The sequence below is a fragment of the Haliotis asinina genome, chromosome 11, assembly GCF_037392515.1.
Source record: "Haliotis asinina isolate JCU_RB_2024 chromosome 11, JCU_Hal_asi_v2, whole genome shotgun sequence".
Taxonomy (NCBI): domain Eukaryota; kingdom Metazoa; phylum Mollusca; class Gastropoda; order Lepetellida; family Haliotidae; genus Haliotis; species Haliotis asinina.
In genome coordinates this window covers 42,851,139-42,865,029 of record NC_090290.1, presented here as the reverse complement: position 1 = coordinate 42,865,029, position 13,891 = coordinate 42,851,139, and the positions used below count along the sequence as shown (strand labels likewise).

Genomic DNA, 13,891 nt, shown 5'->3' with positions numbered 1-13,891 from the left:
CATTGTTTGTTATAATCAGTGGAACTGCTATGTATGTTTGGATTTATTAATTATTTTTACGTATAATGAACCGTGTTATTTCTGTTTGCTGATTACCTGTGAAGATCTGGGATAGAATTGATTTTCAGTAACTTATGCCTAATAGGATCAAGTGATCAGACTCACTGACTTGGTTGATACATGTCATCGTATCCCAGTTGTGTAAATCGATGCTCATGCTGTTAGTCACTGGATTGTCTGGTCCAGATTCAATTATTTGCAGACCACTGCCATATAGCTGGAATATTGCAGAGTGCTGCATAAAACTAAACTCACTCACTGTTTGATGATTCTTCAGTAGTTTGTCTCAAAGTCCATTAAACAAGTTATTTTTTTCTAAATCCTCTAAAGCCCTAAATGAAGCATTTTGAGATTTCTCCAAGTTTTGAATCTCTGGTCTCCCTGTACTTCCCTTTCAATTTAAATAGGTTTATTTGTTCCAGTCAAAATTATGTATATTCAGAGATAAAAGCATTAGTCTAATTCTTCAGCATTATCATAGATACATGTCAAACATACCTGAAAAATATCAGACATCGTGCGATGGATACGCAGGATGGGAATCTTAAAGGATTGACCCATGCAAGGCAAGAGCTGAGGTGCACATAAGGCCTGTATTCCCTACACATTGCTATGCTTATGTACATCATGACATGTGTAAAGCATTTTGGAAAGGTCTGGGCAATATTTCCCTGAAGACTGCCTATACCTAGTGAACCGCTCCAGGACTTTCCTCTGCAGTAGTGAGTAGCCAGCCACTTCTATTTTCATGTGAATTTATGAAAAAAACACATTTGGTTTTTCATGATACACAAACATTGTTTTTATCCAAGACAAAAATGATTTGGGTGAATCGTTCATGTAATTAATAAGTATTAGTATAAAAATTAATAAATATACATTTATTTAATATATCTGTTAAACTTTGAAAAGGTTGCAGAGTATGCTTTTTAAATCAGAATCTTGCTAGCTCTCCGTTTTCTGCTTTGAATCTTGAAATACATTATAAATGAGTATTGAAATTTAAGGAAACATTTTAGGTGTGGAATTTATTGCCGCCAAATCTAGTACCATTTTCCATATCCATGCAATTACCTGTATTTGTAAATATTGTGAGTATATCTGTTGTCTGGGAAAATCCCCTTTCAAAGGTTACCTGCTAACATTTACACTATAAATCACCAACAATCAGTCAAACCTGAATATCTCATAACAGGTAAGATGTAGGTAAAGACCAGATCATACAGACAGCAAAATAGGTTTTCCTACCACTCATTTTCCTCTGATAAAGCTATCAACAGCCCTGAAAACAACGAAACCTTATCTGATTTCAATTTTTAATTGTATTTATTTGTCTTTGGTGCGGGGCCATGGTGTTGTGATAGTAAATACTTTGGTGTTGCCAGAATCTCAAAATAGATGGGGGAAAAAGTGAAATAGCTGATTAATTCTCTCAGACATCTCTGGGCAAAGCTACGAGAAGCTTTAATCCAGCCTCGCACACTTCATGCTCTCTCCACGTTGGGTGTCATACACTAGATCAAGGTTAAAGCTAGCATATGTTTTTTAACCATGCATGTCGGCACATTCTAGTGGATTGTAAGAGTTTGGAAACTTGGGTGAAAATGTGTCGAAACGAGGATAAACAAAGTGAAGGTAACAAGGAGGAGGAGGAGGAAGAAGACAAGAGGAAGAGTGATGAGTTCGACCAAAACTCCAACAAGAGTTCAAATAAGGTAGATTACTGAGTCATTTAGTAGGAGATTAACTTCTTATATCACACTACGTGGTAGGTAATATTTTCATTTCTTTACATGTTGTAAGAATATGGCTTGTTTCATCATGTTTTTTGGGGTGAATAACTTTTATCACATGAGAGGATCAACATGTTTTATCACATCAATTGGTGGGATGAACATGTTTTATTCCATATTGTGGTGCATTAACATATTTACGTGAAATTTAGTGGAGGATAAACATTGTTTATTGCATCATGCAGTATGAAGTTAATGTGTTTATCATATGTTGTAAGAGTAAAATAACAATATGAACTAAAATACTCAAAGAAGGTAGGTTATGGAGTTGTTATAATTGTGTTGAAAGCCTTTTCTTGCTTACTGGTTATGTAACCAGTGAAAGTAAAGTCACCTTTGAAAAGTCATATAATTTTCAGCCACTAATCTCATGAGTCAAAGTTTGTAGCTCCAGTTTAGGCATTTTAACTGAATTGGTGTTCTATTTTTCTGATATTTCGGTAGCTTTGGGCCACAATATTTGTCTCTGAGCAGGTCTACATAAATCAGTCACATGTCAAGGTTGATTATCCTCTTGTAGGTACTATCAGATGTAAACCCAGCTCAAACTTCATTTTAGACAGATGACTTAATGGAACTTGGCAAGGCAATATATAGAGGATACTAAACGACCTTTCGTGTAAGACCATTTTTATTAAATGAGTTAATGATTGGTATCAAATGAGTGAAAGCGAGTACTGTACTAAATCTTTCACAAGTTTAATAAAAATGGCATTTCACGGAAGTGAGTTCAGTATTCTGTTTATTACTCTCAACATGGATTAATAGAAACTGTGACGAAATTGTCTGCACTGTGATTCCTCTCAGCTTTCCGTGAGTCAAGCAAGGTCTAGTACCATTGCAACAGTGGCATTAACATCACGATGTCATAACTGTGATGCCGCCACATGCCTAACGGTATTACACTAGTGTAATATTCCTGTTAAAATATTACTCTACAGTATCCTCCATGGGTGAGTAATATTCAGCAATATACTGAGAATATATTATGGCTTTTTTTCCAGTTTGTCTTAAACTAGTATCTGGTGGGTTTTTTTGACATCTTTTTGGGGAAATTAACCTGATAATTAGAACTATTGGCGTGTTTGTGGTATATTGTAGTACTCCTCAAGACAATAACTGTGATATTTGATCGTGAAAGTTTTTTTGCTATGCATACCATAAGCGAAAACTTGAGCCCATCTTTGTATCAGGATTTGTCCAATTAGGACCATATCGTTGTGCCCATGAAACCTTCAAGATTTATGAGTTAATGAGTAATTGTAGGATCTGGGAATAATCAGGTGAGACAACGATATAAAGCTGTGGGTCATAACAAAGTACTTACTTGTTGAAAACACACCTGTTTCTTAACATCAGCTGTGAAAATAAGCCAATTAACATTGATCTGGACGTGCTGTCAGGTATGTTTGCATGGCTGTCACATTTTATATCCACATTTTATGTAACTTTATTGCAGTTTTAACTTTTATCGAGTTGAAAGTCCATAAATTTATGTCTGGATTTGAGCTGCTGCCAAGGCTTGTTAGTATGAGTAACTCCAGGTACTAAGAAACTTAGTGTGTTAGACATTTGATGTCCTGGTGATGTGTAGGAGGCCAGTAGGAAAGGGTCAAAGTTTCATCAACAAAAAACATGAACTAGCAGAAAATGCTGACCCAGACTTTAAAAAAACTCTGTTTGTTTGTCACAAAAAAAACCCAATTTGTCTGACACTAAATTACAGTGGTGTAAGGTGTCTTTATTTAAGAAGATATTTAGGATCATATTTACAAATAATGTGTGCCTCAAAAAAAATTCAAAATTTGTTGTTAATTTCATGAAGTCAAATTTATTTTGAAATTTGAGACTCTTAACTTTTTAATAAATTAAATAGCAGTATCTTAAATTACTTCCTTTAAGCTTTGATTATTTATTAGATTCAGGTAAGATCCATGTTTATCCAGTCTAGATTGTTTGGTTGTTGCTTATCATGACACTCAGCAACATTCCAGCTATATGGTGTTTGTAAATAATCGAGTCTGGACCAGCCAATCCAATGATCAACATCATGAGTATCGATCATTTGGGATACAGTGACATGTATCAACCAAGTTAGTAAATCTGACAACACGTTCCTGTAAGTGGCATCTTACAAGCATGCGATGCTGAGGACCAGTTCTAATCCAGACCGTCATGGGTTCAGAAAATAATTGATCTCTAGCTGCTTATGCATGTTGTGTCTATAATGCTGAGCGAGTGTTAAACAACAAACCGACCAACCTATAACAGAATCCTGATAAGCCCCCTTGGCTGGATTTGTCAGCACTAAACAATAGAGCTGTAGCGATGCATCAAACTGTCAATCATTCACTTTGAGTTATCTGCCCCTGTTATGTTTTAATTGTCTCCTTGACCTGTGTGTTTACTGACAGTTATTAACAGAGATTTAAACTGCTTCAGTTAGTTTTTACTTCATAAAAAACATACATTCATTTGGGAAATGACTTCAAATGAGACAATTCAAGGAGTAAAAAATATTGCAATAGTTTGTTGCAATAGATTATGGCTGTTGCAATAGTTGTCTCCCCCTCAGTAGTACCCCCTACATGAGTACAGTGATAAAACCTATATCACATCAGGTTTTCCTCCCAATGTAGTTGTATATATAGCAACTGTTGTAGACTAAGGTTTAGTCTCTGAATATGTATAACTTTGGTAGTAACAAACAAACCCATTTTAGTTGAAAAGGAGCCCCAGGGAGACCAGAGATTCAGAAAATCTAGTCTTGCTTCATTTAAGGCTTTAGAACTTCAGAGAAGGCTTGGGATTAGGTGAAAATAATGTGGTTCAGGGACTGTGAGACAACTAATGTGGTTCAGATAACTGTGATATAACTGGAATACTGCTCAACGTGGTTCTGAACTCAGTGTTTGTGGAAGGTTTATGAATATTGGAATACTGTTCAGAGTGGTTTGTGGAAGGTTTATGAGTACTGGAATAATTCTCACAGTGGTTTGTGTAAGGTTTACGAATAGTTGAATAATGCTCACAATGGTTTGTAGAAGGTTTATGAATACTGGAATACAGCGTAAATTTTTTTATGTAACTCAGTGTAGAGTAATGCTTACATGATCTTCCGCATACTATCTCCAATATTTCAGTGTTTCAATGTGCTTCATGTTTTCTGTCTGCACATCGTTATCTTGCATAGGCTAAGTATAGCAGGAGAGCGTGGTACAAGCATCATGCACATCATTTACCAATTACTTACCTCATATCAACTCAAGTTTGTGGAAACTTCCATGAGAAAATTACCAGCTGTGTTGGTCTGAAAAATTCTGTAGAAGATCAGACTTCTTATGTGTTTTAGAGAACTTTGACAGGCAAGGTATTCTAAGTGTAAAACTTGCAAAGAAAAGGTGACATTTCTTGGACTATCAATTCTGAAAGGTCAGTGGTATAGCCTTGTGGTTAAAGCGTTTACTTGTTACGCCGAAGACCTGGGTTTGATTCCCATGTGGGTGCAGTGTGTGAAGCCCATTTCTGGTGTCCCCTGCCAAGATTATGCTGAAATGTTAGTAAAGCAGAGTGAAACTAAAATCGCTCACTCTTAATTCTGGTTGATTTTGAATGAGATGGGTGAAACTAGCACAAGCCAGCTATTTGGTTGATTTAGAAGAAAATATGAAGCTGAACATTTTGTGGGCTATTGATATATATTGACACTCTTTGGGCTTGTTGACATTCTTGGTTAATTTCAGAAGATGAGACCAGTTGTATTCTCAGTTTGAGGAATTAAAGATCAAGCATCAAACTGATTGTATTCTCAGTCAAAGGAATGTTAATAGAAAATCCAACAGGTTGTATTCTCAGTCAAAGGAATGTTAATAGAAAATCCAACAGGTTGTGTTCTCAGTCAAAGGAATGTTAATAGAAAATCCAACAGGTTGTATTCTCAGTCAAAGGAATGTTAATAGAAAATCCAACAGGTTGTATTCTCAGTCAAAGGAATGTTAATAGAAAATCCAACAGGTTGTGTTCTCAGTCAAAGGAATGTTAATAGAAAATCCAGAGGTTGTATTCTCAGTCAAAGGAATGTTAATAGAAAATCCAACAGGATGTGTTCTCAGTCAAAGGAATGTTAATAGAAAATCCAACAGGTTGTATTTTCAGTCAAAGGAATGTTAATAGAAAATCCAACAGGTTGTGTTCTCAGTCAAAGGAATGTTAATAGAAAATCCAACAGGTTGTGTTCTCAGTCAAAGGAATGTTAATAGAAAATCCAACAGGTTGTGTTCTCAGTCAAAGGAATGTTAATAGAAAATCCAACAGGTTGTGTTCTCAGTCTGAAGGATTGTTAGAAGATCAGACTCTTGTTCTCATTTCTGAAGTGGGCTTTAGCCAACCAGGAAAGCTGTACAGGCAGAAAAATGGTTGCGATAGCTGTTGCTTTTGTTGTTGTTGGTTTTTTTTTGGTTTTTTTTATCACTTTATTTTATTTTGATATAGGTACAGCATTTGTACCTGTTTGACAGGTCGTCATATTTGTAGTAATTAAAGCAAGTCAAATTATAGTCAGTAACTATGTAAATAGACTGTGGCAAGACGCCCCCAAAAATGAAACAAAAGTGTTAACTTGCAGTGACAGTAGGCATTAAGTTTATCTAATTCAATTTTTGTTTCAGACCAGTGAGAAAAGATACAATGTTTGCTTTTAGTAATGAGAAAATGAAGTTCAGTACATCATCTTCTTTCTTTGAATCTGAGGATAATGGTTTCTGTTTTTTTTGCCAAACAGGTGTCTGTTTCATTTACAATCCATAATAAATTCCACTACAGCTTTAATTTTGACATTTTTGCATTCATACAGTAGATGAATGATCAATTCAATTTCAAGTTCACAAAATGTACTAGTTTGTATTTGTATGAGTCTTTATTTTTATTAGTAGTTCGAGGTTATCTGCTCGAGGACAGTGTGGTGCAGAGATCCTGTGTGGAAGCTGACATGTTTCTGTTTTATCATTTTTGTTACAGAAAAATAATAATTTTAGTACATTAACTGATATTTAATTTGTGGTTTTCTAAGAGATGGGAAACATTAGGATATGTGTCTGAACAATTTCATATTTGGTGAAAAAATATCTAAATAATTGTGATACGAAAATGCTTTTGAAGTTGGTACATTTCCTGACTTTATACTGAGTTTGTGGAAATTTTGGGTGCATTTTTCTTGTTGGAAATATTTCACTTCATGTATCAATATTAAATAGACTTTCCTGCTTACTTCCCTATTAGGCAGAAATTGATTTGTGCCAATGAGAACATGAAAGCTGTGAATTGTTGTGACAAATTAATGACCTATAATCACGACTCGCAGATCACATGGTTCAGTTGAAGCTTCAAATGTGAGTGCAAGGAATGAGAGGTGCTCGATAAATTCATTTAGTGAGTATTTTTGATAAATGGCAATTCATTCTGGTAGTACTATGGCAGGGAACACCCATACAGGCAACCCATAGTGGGAATCAAACCCAGACCGTTTGCGATGAAGATTGAATACTGTAACCACTAAGCCACAGCGTCACCCCTCTGGTCAAGGAACCACTACTGCGAAGACTGGATTTGCGTTTATGTTTATGTCCACTAATTAATCTTTGTATTTCCTGGTATGTTGTCATTGAGGTCAAAATAGAAAGTATCATATCAACAGAAACACAGATCTATTTTTGTAGACACTGTGCATCACATAATTTGATGAGTTTGTTTATGTTGTTTCAATAATATAGATGATCAAATCTACGGATTCATGACTCCATTCAATGGACCCTAGTTATAACACAATCCTGTGCAGGTCATTACTTTTCCTCATGTATCAAATTAAAGAGTATCAAATCTTCAATAACACACCTCGTTTTCTGTAGACAGTATGCAAAACACATTTATTTGGGTAAATTGACAGTGTCTTTGTGTATCATGTATCAGATCAACAGTTTAATGCCTCTATTCAGTCGGCACTGTGTCATTCTTATCGTGACACTATGTTATTTACAGTGTCTGTGTGTTTTAAGTAAAGGGTATCACAGGGTCAATACAGCTTTTTGAGAAAGTGGGGAGTGCACACTCTTGAGAAAGACGGAACACATTTCATCTTCATCCGCTTCCAATGGTAATTTAATAAACTTTCAGGACGAAAGGGGGTGTCAGGGTCCAGGGTACACACAATTACCCACCACCCACCCCACCCCGACACCCCTGCCCGACACCCCTGCCCGACACCCCTCTGCATCTCAGGTCTCATGTAGAAGGTGTCACAAGCTTGTTCTTGCACTTAATTCTTGAAGGTCAGCTAATCCCATAATTCAAAGTTGCAAGTAGGATTTCCTGGTTTTCCTGAATGTTACCCAGATTACTGGAAATTTTTAATACAATATTTGAATGCATATTTTTTTAATTATAAGAATACATAATTTTAAAGTAATTGGGACACATAATTTTTAGATCTCAAAGTGAAACATAATTCCAGTTAGTCTGTGCTTGGAATGACATTACATTAAAGATCTTCTTAACATGACATTTGTTTTAGACGGGGAATATTTCCTTCTATAGAGGTTTGGATATACATCTGGCAATGTTGTGATGCTGAAAATGCCAAACATTAGAAGACTAAACTACTGAACCGAGTTAATTTAAGAACTGTATCTGACATCAAGATATTTCGCTAAATGATACAAGATGCTGTTTGGCAAAAACCATAAACAGACCCAAAATGTCAGCTTCTAATGTACTCATGACTGACCAGATACCTGCGTAAAAAATAAACATACTCTCGTTTAGTGGTGGAAACAGGATATGTGTTTCTTCAGGCGTAGACTCTAATAATCCCCAGCCTCTAACACAAGGGGTTATGAAAACATTTTCAAACATGGCTGATTAGATGAGCCCAGTGGTCCATGGCTTGCAGAAACATCAGAGTGGCTTCCATCACCCAGTGTCAGGTCATATATAAGTGTTTCATCACATGAATACATACCTTATCAGTTTGGGCAAAGTACAGGTAACCGCAAGGCAATATAAATGCTAATTATGATCATGATGATAATAATAAACATCTTTGTGAACATACATATGAAAGGCATGAAGAATATGTAATACTGTGGAGTACAGTGGTGTAGTAATCAACATGCTGGCCTTTCATGCCAAAAGCCCGGGTTCAAATTCAGGTGGAGACACCAAAGATTTATAACCTGGGTCTCATACTGTGTTATGTCCTTGTGCAGGGCACTTCATTCACATTGCACTCAGTCCACCCAGCTGTTAAAAATTGGTACCTGACAAACAGATGTACGAACCTACAAGGTCGCTTAGTGCTTTGTAGCATCCTTGAAAGTATAGTTCTGTGAGGGTAATAATGTAATGTCATCGCATTGGATTCTAGGCACAGTAGTTTGCATTGTTATTATTATAACTTCAGGTATGGAATGTTTTAGGAATGAGAACTTAATTATAGTTTGTAATGAGGTGCTGATGGGTGCTGTCGTTTGTAGGAAGTACCTTAGCCCTATGACAATAAGTCCATCTTAAGTTAGCCGCTTTTTTAAATATTCCAGCAATATCACAACAAGGGACACCAGAAATAAGCTTCAAACGTTGTACCCAAGTTGGAAATTGAACCCAGGTCTTCGCGTGACATCCCTAGTATAGTGATCTACCTTCAGTTTTTGGCGATCTAGAGACCATTTTTAATGGTTTCTAGATCACCATTTTTAATGGTGTCTTGTCCACATTTGAACTCAATTTTTAGAGATAAACACTAGTTTTACTTGCTGTGATATTCTAGTTGGTTTTACTGTCCTTCGTAGACAGATTTTTGTGATATACATGTATTTCTTGTGAATTTTGTTTCAGTCACGATATGGCTGAAATATTACCGTGACTTTACATTTTGACTCACTCACTCACTTAGCATGAGAAGCAAGTGCTTTGACCCCTTGGCTACCCCACCACCCCAGTCCATGTTATGGTATGGTTATCTTAGCGCTAAGATTGCTTCTTTCAAGGGGCACCCATGGCTCCTTCTTGCTCCTGGAATGATAAATGACATGCTCCTGAAACATCCTTACAAAATAAGAAAAAAGTTCCAACTTCCACTTCTAAGTCATTATCAAGCGACGTATTTAACTGACTTGTTTGTGATGAAAGATAGTGCTTTGGTGGTGAAGTCTTCACTGAGCCCTCTTTGGCCACCAGGTGAAACTACATCTGAGTTGATTACTTTACACATAAAGCCCTGCGTCTTTGTGTGTATCAGAGAAATTACATATGTTTTTCTTCAAGCCAAAGTTTCTTTGCAATGTCCAGTGGTTGAATTTTAGACAGAGTCAATCTTACTATTGATCCTTAACGCTTACGGAAACTGATTCAGCTAAGCTGATTTGTGGGTGAAAATTCATCACCCGCTTGGTGTTGGTCATTTGGTCAGCCGCACCAAGTCAGCCTTTTGTGCTTCATGAGACGCTTTTACCGAGAAAGAAATTTGATTTTAAAAATTCATGTCGCGATTACTACGAATGACTTGCGTTAGAAGGAGATGGACTTGATTAGATTTGCTGCAATCAGTGTGTACCCATCTGTTGTGGCTGGTAGACGCCTATATTTAGACAGTTTAACATTGCTGTGCTTAATAAGGCAGTAGGGTGGCTCAGCGGTTGAGGCACTTGCTCGTTGTGCCGATGTATCTGTTTGATTTCCAGCATATACTGAACAGCAAAGAAACGCAAGTTTCAGAACAAAAAAAATCACATAAAAGTAAGTGTTTATGTTAATGTCTTCTATTTAGAAGCTTGACAAAAAGCCAAAATGTGCTTCTGTTGCTGTTCAGTATGTGTTGAATGTGTTGGAAGCCTTTCTCTGGCGTCCAAAGTAACATCACTGAATGTTGCTGAGAGAAACTTAAAACTATTCTCCCTCTCTCTGATTTCTCTAATAAAATCATCTATATACAATGAACATGCTTAGAATGAACAAACTTAAGGATATAACAAACAAATTATGTAACCTTTTTCTTATTAACACCACATCATTTGGATTTGTTCAGATACATGCACCTAATGTTTTTTAACACAATAATATATGTTAAATGTTGTGTATCAGCTGTATCACACCTGTGTTTGTAACAGACGCAGACTGAACCTATAAGCATTCAAAGATCTTCTGACTCTTTGAGTGTCTCTTTTCCATTATTGCTTGGGAGTCAGAGAACATTTATGTGTCATTGCATTATTTCATGAATATGTCTAGTGTATATTAAAGTTGCTTGTAATCTCTTGGTGTTGAAATATATTTTTTTCTTCCTGTACTACAGGTGTAGTTTCTTGGAGTGAAGATACTGGGTATATCATCTTGCGTTACAAGAATTGTCTTTGTGCAGAGACATTAGATCAATTATGACTCTTGGAGTGGAAATATAGGATATGTTAGCCCATGTCTTTTGCAGTGGCAATATTCCACGTATCACCCTATATCTCTTGGAGCCTTCCTTAAATGGTTGTAAATGATATTGTATGTATATCCTCTGTGTTACAGGTGTTATCTCTTGGAGCGGAAGTGTTGCCTGAATACAAGCTGCAGTCGCCACGCATCCATAGCTGCACCATCCTCCACTACTCTGCGTTCAAGGCGGTGTGGGACTGGATCATCTTGCTCCTTGTCATCTATACTGCCGTGTTCACCCCCTACGTGGCAGCGTTCCTTCTGGGTGAGGAGAAGAAGAACCGTGTGCGTGAAACAATGCAGGAACGTTACTCCAGCCCTTTGAACATTATTGACCTCATAGTTGATATAATGTTTATCGTCGACATTCTTATAAACTTCCGTACCACTTATGTGAACAAGAACGATGAAGTGGTGAGCCACCCAGGGAAGATAGCAGTGCATTACTTTAAGGGATGGTTCCTTATTGATGTTGTTGCTGCCATTCCTTTTGATCTCCTTCTATTTGGGTCCGAAACTGATGAGGTAAGAGTTTCATGAGTGAATGAGTGAGTGAGTTTAGTTTTACGCCGCTTTTAGCAATATACCAGCAATATCACGGCGGGGGACACCAGAAAATGGGCTTCACACATTGTACCCATGTGGGGAATCGAACCCGGGTCTTCGGCGTGACAAGCGAACGCTTTAACCACGAGGCTACCCCACCGCCCCAAGAGTTTCATGAACCAATAGTGTGTCCAACAATGTAGTAATATACTAGAGGCACGGCCTCTCTGGTTGAGACAATATTGCTCCGTTCATATATAGAAATCTGTGGATGTTTTTCTGAACGATCATCTGAATGGTCGATTTGGTCCACAATGTCCTGAACATCCGGCAAATTTTTGTGGATAGTCTTTGAGGTGTCAATGTACATTCAGCGTTATGCTTACATGTTGAAATATGTAAATTACATGTGAGTGAGTTTAGTTTTATGCTGCACTCAGCAATATTCCAGCTATTGTATCCCAAACTTGTAGATCGATTCATCTGGTCCAGATTCCATTATTTGCAGATAGACAAACAAACCAACATAACACAATACAGATGTTTGTATCACCAATATATGTTGGTACAAATCCTTCCACTCTATATTTCAGACCACCACCCTCATCGGCTTGCTAAAGACAGCTCGGTTGTTACGACTCGTACGTGTTGCCAGGAAGCTAGATAGATACTCCGAATATGGTGCTGCTGTCTTGTTGTTGCTTATGGCAACGTTTGCTCTCATTGCTCATTGGCTGGCTTGTATATGGTATGCAATTGGGAATGTGGAGCGGCCATATTTACCTGAACCTAAAATTGGGTGGCTGGATGAATTAGCTCGACAGACCCATCAGTTTTATCCAGCAAATTCTACTGGTGGCGGACCTACCATCAAGTCGAAGTACATTACAGCACTGTATTTTACGTTTAGTTCTCTAACAAGTGTGGGATTTGGAAACGTTTCTCCGAATACCAACTCTGAGAAGATATTTTCTATACTGATCATGTTAATAGGATGTAAGTATAATTTACCTATTATATTTAGATATAGCTTGAGTGTGAACTCTCCATGAAGTGGAGAATTAAAACGTGTGTCTGCACTTCAATCCGTTTGAGTCAGAAATGGACCGATGCCTTGCAGACTTTATCATTGTACAAAATGGCTTACAATGGGCAACTGTGGCACCACTGGTCATCCCTTTAAGTCGTGACTATGACAGTACGAGAGACAAGGAACTGATAGGTCTCCCAGAATAGATTTTAAAATTTCCCCCGTCATGACTGGCTGTTCCATTTCTGCGGTTTCACCCCACTGCAACAGATAACAACTTTTGCGTTTTCAATAATGTAAGTTTCTTAAACAACTTTTTTGGTCTTGTGGAATCTGGAAAATGTTCTAATATAAGAAGGCTGTTGAATATTAGTAAGTGATAAACATGTGTACTATTTATTTTCCTGTGGCAATTTTGTACAATGCTAAAATTTGCAATTCATCCATCTGTTTCTGACTCAAACAGACTATAGTCCAAATCTGAGTAAGAATAACGTCACCGTTAGCGTTGATTTGGTAAGAAGATTTTGCCGCATCATAAATGGACTTAATAGTATTAAAATGACTTTATGCTATTGTTGTTTGTCTTAGTGTGCCTTTGAATATGAATATCTATGAATTAAATTTCACTTTCTATAGCTTTGAATTTTTGGGGATAGATGCCATTACCATTGTCACGCTTTAGAGTGAGAAGCAGGTACTTGCCTGCCATAGGTACCTACGGCTAATAAAACTTCACATTGAAAGGTTAAGCAAGTTTGAAGTCAACTCAGCTACCATGGGTCACTTATGTCCAGGTTGCTGTTGTACAAAACAACATTAATGCTGGGACTACTGTAAGCTAATGTTAAGGTATGGGAGTTGTGGTCACTCACATACCTTAGCGCTAAGACTACTGTAAGCTAATGTTAAGGTATGGGTGTTATGGTCACTCACATACCTTAGCGCTAAGACTACTGTAGGCTTATGTTAAGGTATGGGTGTTATGGTC

The 13,891-nt window shown here is 37.1% G+C and overlaps 1 protein-coding gene across 1 annotated transcript in view; it reads left to right on the top strand.

Moving 5' to 3' along the window:
* The window catches only part of LOC137255446 (potassium voltage-gated channel subfamily H member 6-like), a 227,982-nt gene that overhangs the window by 188,421 nt on the left and 25,670 nt on the right, over positions 1 to 13,891 (top strand). Inside the window, exons 7-8 of the mRNA XM_067792886.1 lie at positions 11,418 to 11,849; positions 12,464 to 12,866. Of these exons, the coding sequence (XP_067648987.1) occupies positions 11,418 to 11,849; positions 12,464 to 12,866 (835 nt within the window). The remainder of the gene's footprint in view (positions 1 to 11,417; positions 11,850 to 12,463; positions 12,867 to 13,891) is intronic.